This window comes from Melozone crissalis, unplaced genomic scaffold (assembly GCF_028551555.1).
Source record: "Melozone crissalis strain CALT ecotype California unplaced genomic scaffold, PUWL_Pcris_2 ptg000027l_1, whole genome shotgun sequence".
NCBI lineage: Eukaryota > Metazoa > Chordata > Aves > Passeriformes > Passerellidae > Melozone > Melozone crissalis.
Genome location: NW_026535805.1, coordinates 11,601,676 through 11,618,622, shown reverse-complemented (window position 1 = coordinate 11,618,622; position 16,947 = coordinate 11,601,676). Strand labels below are relative to the sequence as shown.

The window sequence follows — 16,947 nt, the reverse complement described above, 5'->3', positions numbered from 1 at the left end:
AACAGAGCTTTTCTGGATTCATAACAGAAAAGTATCTTGCAGTTCTCCGAAGCTGGAGTTTATTAAAAAGAAATTTGAAATGAAGTAGTTCTGTTTGCATCTTTTGTTCTTAATAAGAGTATTCATAGGTTCAAGAAAAAAGTTAGTCTGTTCAGATATCCATTTTTAAAAACAGAACTTAGGAAGGTTGTTTTTCAGTGAAAACCTTTAAAATATTAATGGAATAGAATATTATTTCCTACATATTTTTCTTACGCCTTCCATAATTTCACTTTTCATTTTGGAGGAAATAGATCTACAATTTTCTGAGGTGTTCTACCTATAGACATTTAGAATTAACAAGGGCCTTATTAAGAAAAGCTTGAATATTTCATTGAATAGTCAGTCTCTGCAAAGTTTGGTGCTTATCCAGATCTGACTGAACAGCAGATAAATTTCCACAGCTTCTAAGGATGAAAAATAGGACTGAAACCCACAGAAAAGTCTGTTCTGCTTCCATTCCTGGCCTGCTCTACAGCAAAAGAAAGCACCTCATTTTACCTCTGTGATGGAGTAGAGAATATAGTGGATTTTTAGGGAACTGTGTATGTTAACCCATCCTTGGAAGCAGCACTGAATTTCTACTCTCTGAATCCTCACTGAGGGTTGTTCCACTTGTGGTTATCTCAACTGTAGTTACCATGTCTGTGATAAACACATGTACAAGGAGCATCCTATATTGGCTCATGAAACTGTGTCCTACATATATATTCATCTATCTGTGCTCAGTAAAATATTGGTTATCAAAAGAGGTATCTAAATACAGTGGGGTGACAAGAAACAGCAGAAGGATAAACAGGCAACCAAATCATAAAACACAGGCTCAAATGATTTATCTAACATTTATCTAACATTTTTAAAGAAAAAAATCTATGACAGAAAAGTCAGCAGTCATAGATCTCATAGTTCTCTAGTTAGCAAAAAGCAACACAGACCTGCAAGCCTGATAATTCTGAATAGAAAATGAAAGCAGAGAAATTTCAGTCTGGCCATAAATTAAATCACAAGTGGGAATAGAGGATCCAGTCCTGACATAAGGTCTGCTGTGATTTAACACTACTAAGCTCTTGATTTGTAGAAAAATCCAGAGGGGAAAAAAAGGAAAAGAAGGAATATCTTAAGCAAAGCTGGGAACAGAAAGGGGGAATAAAGATAAATAAGATTTTTTCCCCCCAAAATTGATCTCTCTGCCTTCATGTACCTTTCTATGTGCTCATGTCACCCTTTTCAGATTTTATCTTCCATCTTCATTCCTCTGCCTTTAGCTAAATGTTGTGCAGCTCTCTGCCTTTTTGAACTGTCATTAAAACAAGGTGTAAGAGACAGTGCTGCAGTTAAACAGCAATGTGTGTCACCTGCTGAGCAGGGCTGTCACTGCCAGCAAAAACACAAAACATCACACACTCAAAATTGGGCAAAACATCTCAGAATATGTAAGAGGGCCTTTTTGTTTCACCTGTAGCAGTGAGGGTGCAGCTGGGGTGGTACAAGTGCAGTATCTACTGCTGCTGTCAGGGAAAGGCTGACAAATGTGATGACTTCCAGGGCAGAAGCTTCAGCTGGAGGTTTTTAGCTCCTGCAGCTGTGACTGTGTGAGGCAGAGCTGTTTGGTTTGTGTCTGGCAGATGGACTCGTTACCTGCGCCAAACAATCCCCCCCCCAAAGGAGTTTGTGTAAAGTATTTTTCATTACTTGGATGTCTCCTGGACCATGTGTTCAAAGCTCCTACATGCAGTAACATTGGATGCTAGTAAACCCATGGTACACTTTGACTGCGAAGTTGATTGGATATCTCAAACTAAACATAATTTTAGTATTAAAATAGGAGGTTCTGCTAAATCAATTTTTTCTTGCCTCCTGTAAGAAAAATGAAAATGAAAGCTGTAGGTGTGGGGATCCACAACGTTCTTCCTCTCCCTGGCACCTGTGAGGGGTGCTCTGGTCCCAGCCCTTGCTCTGCCCCTCCACCATGTCCTCTGCTCCTTTCCCACTCACCCATGAGCAGCTGCTCCTCTCCCTGCACAGTCCAGCCATTCCTTTGCCACTCAAGGAGGTGAAAGCAGAAACAAAATGGGCTGGAAGAAGGAGCTCTGTGGTGAGGGGAAAGAGCAAATTGAATGTGGTGAATTTATAGAGCCTTACATCCAGGAGGAGAGTAACTCCTCATGGGGCATGATGTATGGTGGAAATGGCACTGTCATTCCAAAAGCTGTAACATCCACAAAGAGATTGATAGCAACACTTCCACATTTCCATATGAAATGCTTTATTTTTTTTTTCCAATAAGCAAAAAAAACAACTGTTATGGAGAATTTTCAGTCTACAGAAACAGATGTTACAATATTGGAATTTCCCATGGGAGAGGTATTCCAGTGTTTGTTCCATTTTATACAGGGCTAGAAAATAAAACTGAGTTGATGGATGGCTTGTTTCTTCATAGCCATTGCAGAGGCAGGTGTTTGGAGGGTGTGCTAGACAGATGTTGCACATTGCTGCAATGACTGTAAGACCGATTACCGTAGATCTGGCTTTTTAAAATCAGTTTTTAAATCTGATCCTTGTTCAATGTCAAGAACAGTCATTGTGGTTCTGTCCCATTATATGCCAGATTAAGGTTTGCTTTGGCTAAACTGAGGTACTAGCTTCAAACTTTCCCCACAATAACATATTGTGTTTGGGAACTAGTAAATGTGACCTGATTTAAAAAACAGCCTGCAGCACTTTTGAGTGTATGCCTCCCTGTCATCAGCAAGCCTCACTGGGGTTAAGCAGAGGAGACGAAAATGGCAGCATCCAGGAAAACACAGATCATGTCTTCAGAGACTTTCAGTAGGAGGGACTCCTGTAAGTTTCTACAGCTTTTCTTGGATTCCCTTGGCTACCTTGAAACCACAGAAAGTTTCTGGACTGAAATCACATAAAGAGGGTAGAAAGCAGGTTTTAACCTAGTGCAGACATACACGGTTTCACTAAGTAATGGGTGTGAATCTCAGCAAGAACGTTAACCCAGCCTTTAAATGGGGAAGTACAGGGAGCAGCAAACTGTCAGGAGCTGTGTCAGAATGGAAGCTGTTTTAAGGACAACGAAACAAAGGATTTAGTCTAAAAAATAATCCAGCATAATTGGTTAATTAATCCACAGCCAATACAATTATCTATGAAAGAGCCCAAATAAGGAAATATCCATGAAGAGGCCAAATAGGGAAAAAGAGGGAAGGTGAACCAAAAAAAACAACACTCTGTTTTAGTGAGAAAAAACCTTACCTCCTGAAAAAAAAAAACCAGCTAAACCTCATCTGCTTTCACTAGGCAGAGTTTGTACAGCACAAGGTTTTCACCCCACACCAACCTATTGTTGTACAAAGGTGCAGTACTGTGCCCTGATTTGGGGCTGCTGCAGTCCCTCAGGCTTTTGTTAATACTCTTCACAAGTGGGAATCCTGCTCCCAGTGTTCATTTCATCTTTCCCCTTGCAAAGAGTTCTTCACCTCATAGAAATTGCCAGTGTCCCCAGAGGAAAAAAACTCAGCAAACAATTTAAACTACTATCCATACACACAGCCTTGTGTGCTCAGTGGGGATCACACCCCTAGGCAAATTATACAAGAGACAGATGTGCTTCTGCACTGTTTTTTTCTAGCAAAGGGACTGCAGAATTTCTAGCACCACTGAGAGTGCAGGAGGTTTGTCTGACACCACCAGAGAAGACAGAGCTGTCCCTGCCCCTCTCTTCAGCCAGCAGCCTGTGACAGCAGCCAGCTTGGGCTTTGTGAGTCCCTGGGCTGGAGGGGCCAGGCTCTGAAGGTGACTCCAGGTGGCTGTTCCTTATTCTGCCTGCTCAGGGGCTGCCATGTCATCGACTGAATCAGCAACCAGAGGAGGCTGCAAGGACCCAGGGGTTGAGGAGACAAGTAGGGGTCCTCTTGGTTTTATTGCTTGCTGAGCTCACAAGAACTTTTGGCCCCTTTCAGGGCTAGAAGGGAAGAGGCACAGAGAGATAGGACACTTCCAAGCCAATTTCTTTTCTCTTCCCCTCTCCCACTGCCCAACCTTGGCAGCACTGTTAAATTCCTCCCCATGGCACTTCCAGGCTGTGAAAATCCCCACTGCAGCAGAGAGAAGAGCAGGCATCAAGCTAGTGACACATCCTCACCTGAGAGTAACCAAGCTGAAGCTCTGCCTCCACACACCCAAATTAGCCAGATTCAAGTCCATTTGGGCCCTGCCAGCCGTGCCAAGGCTGCAGTTCAAGGAGCGTGGGGGCTGTGCTTGTTTCTCATTCTGAGGCAGCCTGCTGGAGCAGAGGCGTGCCCCGCGCTCCCAGCGCCAGCAGAGGGACTGATTCACCAGGCCTGACTCTCCGAGGCAATCTGCCAGACGACAGAGCTGCTGCTGCTGCTGGGGTGTCTTGATGCTGTCAGCTGCCCATATGTCTACTGGGCAGCTACTGCCTGTGCAATCCCCACTCTGAGAGAAAAATTCAGAGCACGGTGTGGGATATCTGTATAAGAGCCAATTAGTTCCACAAACTAAGCCGATTAAATAAACAGATAATTTTAAAAAAAGTACTGGGTTGAGCAAATATCACTTTTATTTGTTTTCTAGTCAAAATGAAGTAAATTATGAGACAATAAATATATTACAACACTTAGGCAAATTCAAAGTGATGGAAGAGGAAGGGCAAATACAGTCTGAATTCACACCTAGTGCTGGCTGTCTCAAACTGTTCATCTCTGCAAATAAACTAATCTGTAAACCAGGAGCAGCTGAATAAAAGAGGCTTAGGGCATAGCCTTACCTTGCTGTCTCCAGGGATTGTTCAGCCACTCTAAAGCATGGCTGCAGCCATGTAGTGGGTGGACTATTTCTCATCCAAGGATGCCAGACTAACATCTCTCTTGCCCAGTACAAGTGTCTCCATCTCTGTTGTTGTGGCACACAGGCGATTTATCTTCCACTCTGTGGTGTCCTCTGCCAAAACCTGCTTCCTTTCTGACCAGAGGCAATATTGGACTCTTGACAAATATTCTAGGACCTAATATGATCATGCTGTGACTCTGAGAGGTCAGTAGGGCTGTGACAATAGGGCAGATCAGCTGGCTGACTTGGCTGCTTTTCGCTGCTATGAAAATCAGAACATTTCACTTTAAACATATGCAATTCTCAATGGCATTATAGTTTCAAGGTTTCTTTAGATGAAAGTACTAGCCTGCTATCCTCAGCTAGGGCTGGATTACCATTTTGCTAGGCCCTGTTACAGATTATTATGGATTACAGGGTACATGTCTGTACTGTCCTCATATTAGATTGCAAAACAAGACACATTTGGGGAAAAGGGTGGCATGACAATGAAATAACCAATGTCTTATTTTCAAAAACATCCATTACCTCACATTTTCTTTCTTTAGTAGTCAAAATTTGAGCTATATTTCTCCTGTGTCCTTTTAAGAACAAAGAAAAGATAAATTACTTGTAGTACAAGCCTTCATTGAAAACCTACAAGTACAGCACTCAAAAAATTACACGGAGCATGAACCTGATTTCCACCTAAAATTTTATGTTCCTCAGCTTGTCTGAATTCTCTTCTTTCATCTTTCCATAACCAAAGCCTTAACACAAAGACTACTCACCATCAACATCCCAACTGAAGCCCCAAAATAGGTTTAAATGAGAAGAGAGTGTTGCATTCAGCTTGCACTGTATCATCTGAAAAGAGACTTTTTCTCACTCTGACTGTGTTTTGCTCAGAAAACCTGACTTTTACAGGCAACTCCAAAAATAACCAGACTTGTAAGGGCTAAAGCTAATGAAGACTTTATAATATAATTTATTTAGACCAGTGTATTCTTCTCTTTATGTTTTTTTTTAGTTTTTCCAGTGCTGTGCCTTTTTCCAGTTCCATATTTTTAAGTCTTTTCTCTTGGAAAACAAGCTGTATCATTGCTATTATGTGTTAGGGTTAATCGGTTCCATCATTGTACAAAAAAGTAGATTTTCTTCTGAAAATAGCCTGAGCCTACAAGCAGAAAGCCTGGTGTGAAAGAGAAAGGGCATAATAGGAAATTCAGAGCAAGCAATTAGGTAGGTAAGTCTGCAGCTATGCCAGTGAAATAAGACACTATGCTCTGGCTGTGTTTGTAATTTTGACTTATTCTTTCCCTGTCATCCTTTTTGTCCCGTCTCATGTATTTGATAGATAAAATAGTCCTACATAACCAAAGGAATATAATTGCTCGCACAACCCTCAAAACAATATTCACAGTCAGAGCTCAACTGTTCAGCACTGGAAAGACAAGGAGAAATAGGAGCCTACTGCAGCAGGAGCAAGAGTTCTCTTTGAAGACCCTCCTACCAAGAATGTAAAGCCACATCAGCTTTGAAATGGGAGAAAAGTCTGTCCAATGACTTCAGGTGGGAGCTGTATGGGGTGTCAGAAAGCTGGGGAGGTAAGAGCTGTCAAGGCACCCTCTTTCACCTGCCTACAGCCTGGAACCTGCACGTGAGCACGTGGGAGCTCAGTTGAGAAGAATGATCTCAAACTGGCAAGGCAAATTTTAGTAATGTGGTGTTTTAGAGCACAGTATGCTTTTAAGCATTTTTTCATTCGTAACTCTATTGCAAAACACCTGTGGACAAAAATAAATCACCCTCTCCTTCAAGCAGGTATTTTTCAGCCATTAGTTTTACTATTGGTTCAACACCCTTGGAGGAGATTTCTAAGTAGTCTGAATTGGTGGTGATCCAGTTGAAATGAAGGGTGAAGTGAGGGCAGGGAGGATGTTCTTGGCTGCAGATTTAGAAAGACTAGGAGTAGTTGTCACACTCTGTGGTTGCTTATACCTTTTCCATTCCTCCTAAAAGGACCCAGATATCAGCAGATGTGACCCAAAATAAAGAAGATATTAGAGTGGATCTCTGACACCAACTGGAATTAAATGGATGAGCAGCAGAAAGGAAAGGAATATTGGGAACTTGCTGCAGTGAAAATGCAGAGATGAAGTAGAGCCTCTTGGATGGTTAAATGTGCATTACATATACAAATTTTGGACATGGTAAAGATTTTCATTTAGAGATCAAATTGTTGACTCACCTGAAGCTAAATAAAAATCTTATTTCAATGTTTCATTTTGGAATTAGATGTTAACTTTTTATTGCAATAAAGGCTGTGAGGGGCAGATATTGGCACCTTAGGTTCAGAGCATCTGAGAGAGAAGATGTGGCAGATGTTATGGACAAGAACTAGCTCATCCTGAATTCCCCTTGAGTGAGAATGCTCAGCCTTATTGAGCTGAATTAATAATTGGTAACAAAGATGAAACAGGTACCACTGTCTCATGCTGAATCACAGAATTGCAGAATATTCTGAGTTTGAAGGGACTCACAAGGATCATTGAAGTCCAACACCTGGCCACGCACAGGACTGCCTTAAAAATCACATAATGTGCCTGAGAGTGTTGTCTGAAGTGATTCTAATTTCCTTTCTATGTTGTACAACACCCCTACATGTGGGGTGAGATGAGAATCAGGCGATTTGCCTTCACATTCAACTCCTGAGGCTGAGTTTGGGGGTAGTGCTGTCACATACAACTTCTCCACAAGCCTCAAGAAATGTTATTTGACAGGAGTTAAACTTTGAAAGAAACGGGAATGCCTCCAAGCTGGGAGCAGGTGCCCCTGCCCTGCTCTGCTGGGGCACTGCAGAAGGGTCAGCAGCAGGGCAAGCACTTTCTCATGAGCCCTCACATACATCTCACATGATCATGCCAGGGGCATATTTCCCCCAGGGATAAGGAACTGTTTAGTATTTTGCATTTCTGAGTCAGCTATCAAACAAGAAAATGGTCTGGGCAGCATCCACATGGTCAGGTTCTGCTCATCCTGAACTGGACATGCTCTGACCAATAGATTCCTCATAATTTTCTGTGATTCTTACAAGCATCAAGTGGATGATAGTTTTTCACAACAATCTAGGATGAATTTAGGGACAATATTGAGATGCACACCTACTTTTCTCGCATATATTATTTTTTAATATATATATTTCATATAATTTTCTGGTAATACATGTATTTTTTCTCGTTTTCACTACATTTTCTTATTTATTCTTTTAATATTCCTCATATTGCAAGGGAGGGTGGGGTGGTGGGAAAAAAAAAACAGCACAAAAAAAACCAAGCAAAAAACAACCCCAAAAAACAACTGCCCCTGTACTTCCTCCAGCAAACGAAAGAAAACAAAAGGATAGATGAAAAACAAAAGGCTAGATGAAAATGTTTCCAGCAGAAACAAATAAAACCCCACAGTCCCAGAATACAGGCATCTGTAAAGCAGCTTCTTCATTATGACTGATGCCTTGCAGCAAGCTTGCACTTGCTGAGGGTACTCCAGAAGCACATAGACACTACTGCTGCAAACCACTCTCAAATTATCTGAACTACCAAATGTCCATGCCAGGCTTCCCTCTGCACTGATTATATAAATTTTGCTTCTCTTTGGACTGTGACTTCATGTTTTTATTTTTATAAATTGGCGCTCTCTACCTGTCAAATATAAAAGATTAATACATGCTGATTAACATCTTCATGTGCTGTCCTCCCTCCCAGTTGTTGTTTAATTTAATGTTTAAATATGTAAATGCTTTGGCCAAATCAAGGATTGTATCCTGCACATAATGCATCTGGAATAGCTCAGCTCATATGCTGAGGCTAAGTTGGGAATTTTGCTCCAGGTGTGAGCCATGGAGGCAGGTCAGTGCCTAGGGAGGTTGGAGACAGGTGGAACTGAAAATTGGGTAGAAGTGTGGCTGACATTTATCTGCAATCATTTATTTGTCTGAGCCCTGTGACCAAATCACAAGTAAGGACAGATGTTCGGGCCTTTCAGAATAAATGAATCTTCTATCTTTTCCAAAGCTAACCAGTACTCTGTGTTTCCAACTTTCCTCAGACACAAAAATTACATAAACACACTTTGCTACAGCATCAGGTTGTTGAGACAATTTGCCCTACCAGCAACAGGACAGGGCTTCCTCTGTTTTCAGTCTTGAGCTGGAAGATCACACCGTAGGCTTTCCTTGCAAGAAGCATTAGACAATGGCATCCTCTCAGTGTGGCACTGCTGCCTGAGAGAGCCTCCTTATGTGAATTAGATATTCCTGAAGTCTGCAGCACCTCAGCCATGAAGCACTTTCTTATTGACATGCACTTGACTAGAAGAGTGCACGGGTATATTTATACCACCATGCTGTGGGAAATTCAAGCTCAGTTAATTACTTCCTCCCTAGTTTAAAGTATCCACGAGTGCAAATGCTGAAGCTATTTTTTGCTCATGAAAAGGAACTGAACAATCACCTGCAGATTGCTAAACTGCAGCCAATATTTAACTGAGAGGTGACAGGATAGTGGGGATCTCTGTTCAGCCACCCTGTAAAGCAGTTGCAGTAAAAGGAGCTGTGTAAATATAAATCATTATTATATTCTTTAAGTAATCAAATCCATAGCACTATTGTTTAAATAAACTGAAGATGTAGAGCCATTTATTCATATTTTAATGTTTCAACTGCCTGCTACATAAAATATATATTTAAAAAATAAGCTTTCAGAAACATATAAAATACATTTTTTCCCCGTGCAGAATTTATAAGTTAGGGAGACTATAACACTACAGTAATTTTTAATTTGTACAGCTGTTTTCATCACTTTTACTATGAAATACCACAAAATAAAACAGACCTAAATGTCTCATAAATCTAATGGCAGTGTCGCACTTCAGATGCACATTTTTAAATGGCTGCATCTTTGCTTTAATTCAAAACACAGCCAGAAGGCTCAGTATGACCTGGTAAGTTCTACAAAACACTTGCAGATTTATTCGCTTTTGAAAAAGTAGTGAAAGTATATATTACAGCAATGCCTGCCAGCCAAAACTGAGACTTGGTCCCCCATCATATAGGGTGCTCTATGCATGAAAAAAACCACAATCTCTCTCCCCAGATGCCTTACTTGAATTCAAGTGTTGCAGTTATGTAATCTTCCATCTTAATCATTCATGACTATCCCTGTTGCTGCAGACCACACAATGACTTCAAAGCAAGTCTCCCTATTTATTTATGTGGGCTCCTGGTTCCATAATATTTTCTAATGTGTTTATCCCCACAAAGCAAGGTGGTGCTGTCACCCAGGTTACAGATGGGAAACTAAGGCTCAAAGATATTATTTTCTAACATTTATATTTCATTTCAATTTCAATTATTCAAAATGAATTAAGCTTACCAGTGCATGTGTTGCACTGATCTTAAGAGTGATGCTTTTACACATCTAAAACACTTTGGAGTTCTGACTGAGGGGACTAGGTAAGATCTTTATGACAGTGGAGGTTTCCTAGTGTTCACTCCTTTAACCCAGAGTCCAAGGACAGACATCTCTTCATAGACCTTGGTCTTCTTCCATCCCTTTCTCTCTTGGACATTGGTTATTTCTGCATGTTTTTCCTTCAAATAAGGAGTGATTTTCAGTTCTGCAATTTTTAACAAGCTTCTCTTCTTGGCTAAAAGTGATTTACTAGCACTGGTGTTAGTATTACAGAGAAGATGAAAGAATGGAAAGATTGCTGCATTAAAACCCACAGAATGCAGATCCAGGACCTACTAATTTAATCACTATCAGAAATGTGCACTCTGAATGCATTGAAAGAGATAAAAACCTGCTATGAGCTTGAGCAAAGACCCTGAGACAGCAAATACAAGGGAAGGTCAGATGGGAAAGCAGACAAACTGGGCTTCTCCAGCTAATCTTCATTATAATGGCATTGGTATATCCAAAGCCAAACTTCACATTCTGGTACCATTTCAGCTCAGTGCAAATGGGAGGCCCAGCAGACAACATTTGCCAAAATGTCCCAAAACTTGAATTTTTATTGAGCCATTGCACCCTACTGTAGTCCCCTTTTGCACCATCCTGACGGTGGAAAATCACAGCTGGCACGGAAGGGGAAAGGGGACTGCTGTCCTGGGTAATGATCAGGAGAAATGGCGATATCAGCGAGGAGGGGAGAACTTCTGCTTTCACTCTTTCACAATGAGTACAATGTCCATGAAAAAATCTTAGCAGAGGGAGCAGCAGATTTCTGTCTTTTGTGCATACATTTCTTGCTGGTGAAGCAGGATTCCTAAAAGCTGAGCACAGCTGATGTGTCTCAGTCCTGGAATACCAACTGTCTTAGCGTATATTAAGTGCCCATCATTTTAGCAGCTAAGCAGTATCACATTCCATTTAGCACATACACAGCATTTTATGGAGCAGAGCACTGTAGAAATCCTTTTCCCTTAGGTTTTTCCACACACTCATTGCAGTGATATGCATCTGACCAATTAAAGCAAAAGAGCTTCAGTTAATTAACTCTAAGGGACTGAGTGGTTCCCTGACTGGAAGTTGTAAGGACTGGTTTTGATATTATGAGTACCATTGATTAACTCTCAGACTCTGGACAATCACTTCATCTTTCTAGACTTCATTTTTCCCTGGTGCAAAATGTAGAGAAAAAAAAGAAAAAAGTTTTCTTTGGTGAAGTGCTTTTGAGAGCTGTGAATGAAAAGAACTATGCATCATCAGTGAATCCTCAAAAAAGGCCTGATGGGAGATTTTTCAAAATAACACTCTCTTCACTGAGCTTCTGAAAAACTGAGCCACAACGAAATAAAGCAGCAAAGGACCAAAACCTTACTGGGACATGGAAGTGGGGACATGATAAAAACTTTTAGCGGTGTCTAAAATCTTGACAGCAACTTTTTGTTCCAGACCAGGCTGGCAAGATGCCATCTTTCTTCACTGTGCACCCAATTCTCACCCATCCAGCTCCTAGGCTGCATGTCAGTGCTTCTGCATGGTTTGTTTTTTTTAACCCTGACCATCCTCCTCCCTAGAAAATTGACAAATCCAACCACTTCCAACATCTGACGACCCCTGCAAACTTCTCTTTCTGGTTGCAGGAATATTCCTGTTCACTTGGCCAAATTAATTTTTCAGTGAACATATGACTTATACATCTTTCAGAGTGTTTTTCAGCCTTACACTGTGCTTAAGATCTTAATTACTGCTGAGCTTCTGCCAAAAGCATTGCTTTGGAGAAAAAAAATGCACTAGCATGTTTTCTTCCATTCTATTCCTAATACTGTATCATTACTTTATCTTATCCTTTCATTCTGCTTAATTCCACATAGTTGCAATTCCCAAAGTTAACACACTGGTTCCACTGTACATTAGCCAGAGCAAAAGAAATAATTTTCACTTTCTAATTGATTTATCTCAAGATATTTTTATAATTGAGGAATGGAGGTGGACAGAACTGAATTTCCTCAGATTATTTCAGTATTTGAATAAATATCCTTTAAAAAATGTTTTTTGGACTTGCTGGTCAATATTCCTGCTTTTGGCAATGACTGAGTGAATTTGGAGTAACTAAATTGATCACTTCTTTATTTCAGTTCTACAACTGACTCAGATAAAGGTATTGTTGGCACAAAATTTTGGCCATGTCAGCTAAACATTCTGCTCTGGAGAAGCTTTTAAATTAGGTTTCATTGTAGAAGGGTGAGGGAAAGATGTCACATGAATGTTTACAACCTCTCCTTTTGAATTCCTCATGCTGAAGAAAACCACCCTATGGTAAAGAACAAAATAACAAGGCTTGTTGTGGGATCTGGAGGCCAAGTACCATGACTTGATGAGTGCCTCGGCTCTCCCTGCAGGCAGCAGGAGAATGGAATAGCCATCAGGCAATAACACCAAACCTACCATGGAATTCAATGCCTTTGGCTATATTTTGGCCACAGATTATTCTCAAATTAGGTTCAAACCCCAAATCCCATTATATCTCTAGCAGATCCAATTTTTCTTCACTGCTTCAGGATGCTTATAAAGCTATAAGAGTTGATATGTTTGATTCTATTTTTCCATGAGAATCTGACTTTTGCTGAGAGATCATATACAACCAAAGATACAGTTCAGGTCAATGAAGCTTTGCAATAAAAAGGAAGGACAAGGTGGTTTCTAGGGATTCATCACTAGCATGAATATGTCAATCATTCTTCCATTACACAAGGAAAAAACAGTAGTACTGCTCTCCTGTACTGTTCCTACACATTTTTAGTCCCTAAAAATTTATTGCTGCTTCACTGCAAGAGCGATTCCTGCTTTACATCATTGAAGAGGAGTTGTAGAACTGAAAGATCATAAGGAAGATTCAGGGTTTGCTTTTGAAATTATATCCACCTCTTCTTGCATTTAATATGGTTTAAAAAACTAGGTGCTCCAAAGTTTTCAGCCATTACGGTTGTGTAGAACAGATGTTAGTGAAATAAGAAACAAACTTTATCATATAGGTGAAAAATGTCTTGTTAGCAACCCCAAATCTTGAATCACAGAATAATTAGAGCCTGTGTTATGGGTAGACAGCACAAACTTCCTCCCACGTTGCTTCCTCTCTTAGTAGTCTGTTTCAATCCCACCTACAGGAGGTGGAAAGGGAAATTTCTGACTTCTAGTCTTCAAGTTTTCCTGTCTTTGTTAAGCCTACTAAGGAGGCTACCAACTGCAGTACTATTTTTTCCCAAATTGAAAATTTTACAGAAAACAGCTGTTGGAAAATGAGTACTACAGAGATTTGCAATGTGTGACTTGGACAAAAAAGCAGTGAACAGACCAACAGGCAAACTGACAGAGAGAATGCAAATTTATCAAATACCACTAATGCTACTGGTCACAGCGCCATCTTAGTTCCAAGTCAAATCATTAAAAAGTCAAAGAGCAAAAGACTTATGTTGATTTCCACCCCCTGCCATCATCAGAGGACCAAACAAAAAATGCATTTACCTGTAGATCAGGACTTCATCATCCGAGCAGTTGTACTGCAGCTGATACATTTTTACCCGAGGGGCCGACTTGCTGACTGTCCACTTGACCAAAGCTGAGGTAGTGGTCACATCTGACACCAGGACAGCCCTTTCTGGGGGACCTTTTGTTTCGCCACGATTGGACTTGGTGGAGCTGGTGATGTCCGAGAGCCTGGATTTCGGTGGAGCTGCTTTGCCTGTGCCGTTGCTGAGATGGGGGAGCTGGACGATTGAGAGTTCAATTGTTGCAGTGGACTCTCCTGCAGCATTTGCTGCTATGCACGTGAAAGTTCCGTAGTCCTTGGAGGTGGTGATGTGTATATCTAAGGTGCCATTGTCGTAGACAGCCGTCCTCGAGGAGTTTCCAATGAGACGGTCATCAGGGGCCACCCAGTGAATGATGGGAGTGGGATCCCCAATGGCTTTGCACTTCAGCGTGGCAGTCTGCCCTTCCAAGACCAGCAGCTTGTGAGTATGTTGTGTAATAAGAGGGGGCTCACAAACAAACTCCTCCTCCCGTACGTACCAGAAGTACCTTCCCTTCAGACTTGGAGGAGAAGCACAGGTTTCCATGTCGTCGTCTCTGTCAAGCCGCCTTAACCACAGCAGCTCACAGTTGCAATGCAGTGGATTTCCCCCAAAGCTGAGGGACAGAGGTGGCGAAAATGGGGTAACAACCAAAGGAATTACTTGTGATCTGGCAAATATAGGGTCAGGGGGGAGCTTCTGAAGTCTGTTGGATGTTAGATCCAATCTGGCCAATTTCTGAAGATCTGCAAATGTCCCCTCTGTTATATAATCTATTAGGTTGTGATCTAAACTGAGCTGGTGCAAGTTTACCATCTTTCTTATAGATTCCCAGGGAATGCTTCGGAGGTTATTGTAGGACAGGTCTAAGTCTTCCAATGTCAGTAAAAAATCCTCAAAGGCGTCATCAGAAATGCTGCTTAGCTGGTTGTTGTTTAAAATCAAATGCTGAAGGTTAATTAAACCTCTTAAAGTATCCTCTTCAATCTCAGGCAACCTGTTGCTGTCCAGATGTAAAGACCGAAGGCTCTCCAAGTCGGTGAAGGAGTAGGGCTGTATGTAACTAATGGTGTTTCTGGACAAAGTAAGGTCAACAAGTCCAGACATATTGGCAAAATCCTGTCGGCTGATATTGATAATGAAGTTGCCCCCAAGACGGAGTTCAACAGTCCTTCGATCTATGTCCAGAGGTACAAAAAGCAGACCCTTGGAGGGACACAAAGTCCCCAGTGACTCAGACAGGTTCTGACAGACACAATATTTGGGACAAGCGTTGACTGTGACAGCCATTCCAAACACCAGGATGCCGCAGAGCAATTTTTCCATTGTAAATCACGCAACAGTACCTGGGAGAAACAAAAAGAGTTTAAAGGAACATCAGTAATTATGACATACTAATTATAATACATTTCTTCTCATGTTTTGCCTAACATCTACCTCCAGAGAGACTTTGTGATGCCTCCTCTCAGGAGTCCCACCAAAAGGCATCAGCCCTCTAGGATGGGACATTTATGTGTTATAAAAACATGATAAAATCTATCTTTCTTTCTTTCTTTCTTTCTTTCTTTCTTTCTTTCTTTCTTTCTTTCTTTCTTTCCTTCTTTCTCTCTTTCTCTCTCTCTTGTTGGAGAGTTTAGTTCAAGAATGGCTTAAAGAAAAAGGCCATGAGACATACAATTGAGAGAAAAGTAAAAGGAAAAAGTAAAGCAGTCCTAACGCAGTTCTCAGCCTTCTGATTTCTATAAACAATTAGACTCTTTTTGTAAACAATAAAGTTCTCAGACTGTCTTCCCATAACAAGCAGAACACCATCTCTGGGAAAAGATGACACCCTGGGAACAGATGTGAAAGCTTTGGGAACTCTGGTTCTGTTTTTAATAAACAATTGTAGGTATTCTAAAACAAGAGGAGTGGTTAGAATTTTCTCTGTTAGCCCATCATGAAATTGGATTACAGAATATGCATGAAGTTCGTTACCATTGTTATTTAAGGTGATTGATTGATGAATAAAGTTGAGTTCGATGCGTTAGAGGATGGTCGTTCTCCCTTCTTCTCCAACACTCTCTCTCTCTCTTTCTCTCTTTTTTCTCTCTTTCTCTCTTTTTTCTCTCTTTCTCTCTTTTTTCTCTCTTTCTCCCTTTCTTTCTCTCTTTCTCTCCCTCTCTCTCTTTCCTTCTTTTACCACAGATTGCAAGGCTTATTAAAAATCCTGAAAGATTTCATTTGAAATAGTGTCTGCTTCTTTGGGAGTAGAAGCTAAAATCAGTATCTATAATAATTACTTTCTGCTGCATAATAATGTGCAATTAGTTTTAGGGTTGAAGCAGCTGACTTTATGGATAAAAATAACTGCTTTTTCACCCTTCAGTAATGTGGTTAATGATGACCATGTAATTATCTGGCCGGTTCTGGGGCAAGTCACTTGCCCACTCATAATAAAATTAATGATAGACAGCATTACAAGCAGAAATCACTTGCATAATTGCCATTTGGTTTCACCCTATGCTCAGCCAAACCATGGAAAGGACGACAGCATATAGCTCCAAAGAGAAGGGATCCAGGGGAAGACAGTGCTACCTCAGGCCCCTGGCAAGCTTTTTGACAGCTACAGGCTCTCAAACTGCAACCCCTACTGTTGTAGTGACAGTGAAGCTCTTGTCTGTCTTCATGGCCCTCCCTTGCACCCCGTCAATTCTTCCTTACACCCCACCAACTCCTCCTTACACCCCACCAACTCCTCCTTGTACCATTATCTCGCTTTTTTCTGATCTCTCATACACTTTTCCAGCTTAAACTGCTAGGATGCATCTTTGAAGGATAAACAAAACTCATGATTGGGCTGGCTTGGAGATACAATTGTGGCTGGGAGAAGCTGAAGCCCTGTGTAAGGTTTGGAAATATTTACTTACACAGGTTTGCTGACATTCTTCTCACATGAGCAGGATACAAGGAAATTTGCTTTCTTTCTGTTTATCCCTTTCCCAGGCCCTGCT

At 41.1% G+C, this 16,947-nt stretch overlaps 1 protein-coding gene across 2 annotated transcripts in view; it reads right to left on the bottom strand.

Moving 5' to 3' along the window:
* The window catches only part of LRFN2 (leucine rich repeat and fibronectin type III domain containing 2), a 152,486-nt gene that overhangs the window by 20,657 nt on the left and 114,882 nt on the right, over positions 1–16,947 (bottom strand). For both annotated transcript variants that reach the window (XM_054280139.1, XM_054280138.1), the window contains one exon: positions 13,908–15,300. In XM_054280139.1, the coding sequence (XP_054136114.1) occupies positions 13,908–15,280 (1,373 nt within the window). In that variant the 5' untranslated portion in view covers positions 15,281–15,300. The remainder of the gene's footprint in view (positions 1–13,907; positions 15,301–16,947) is intronic.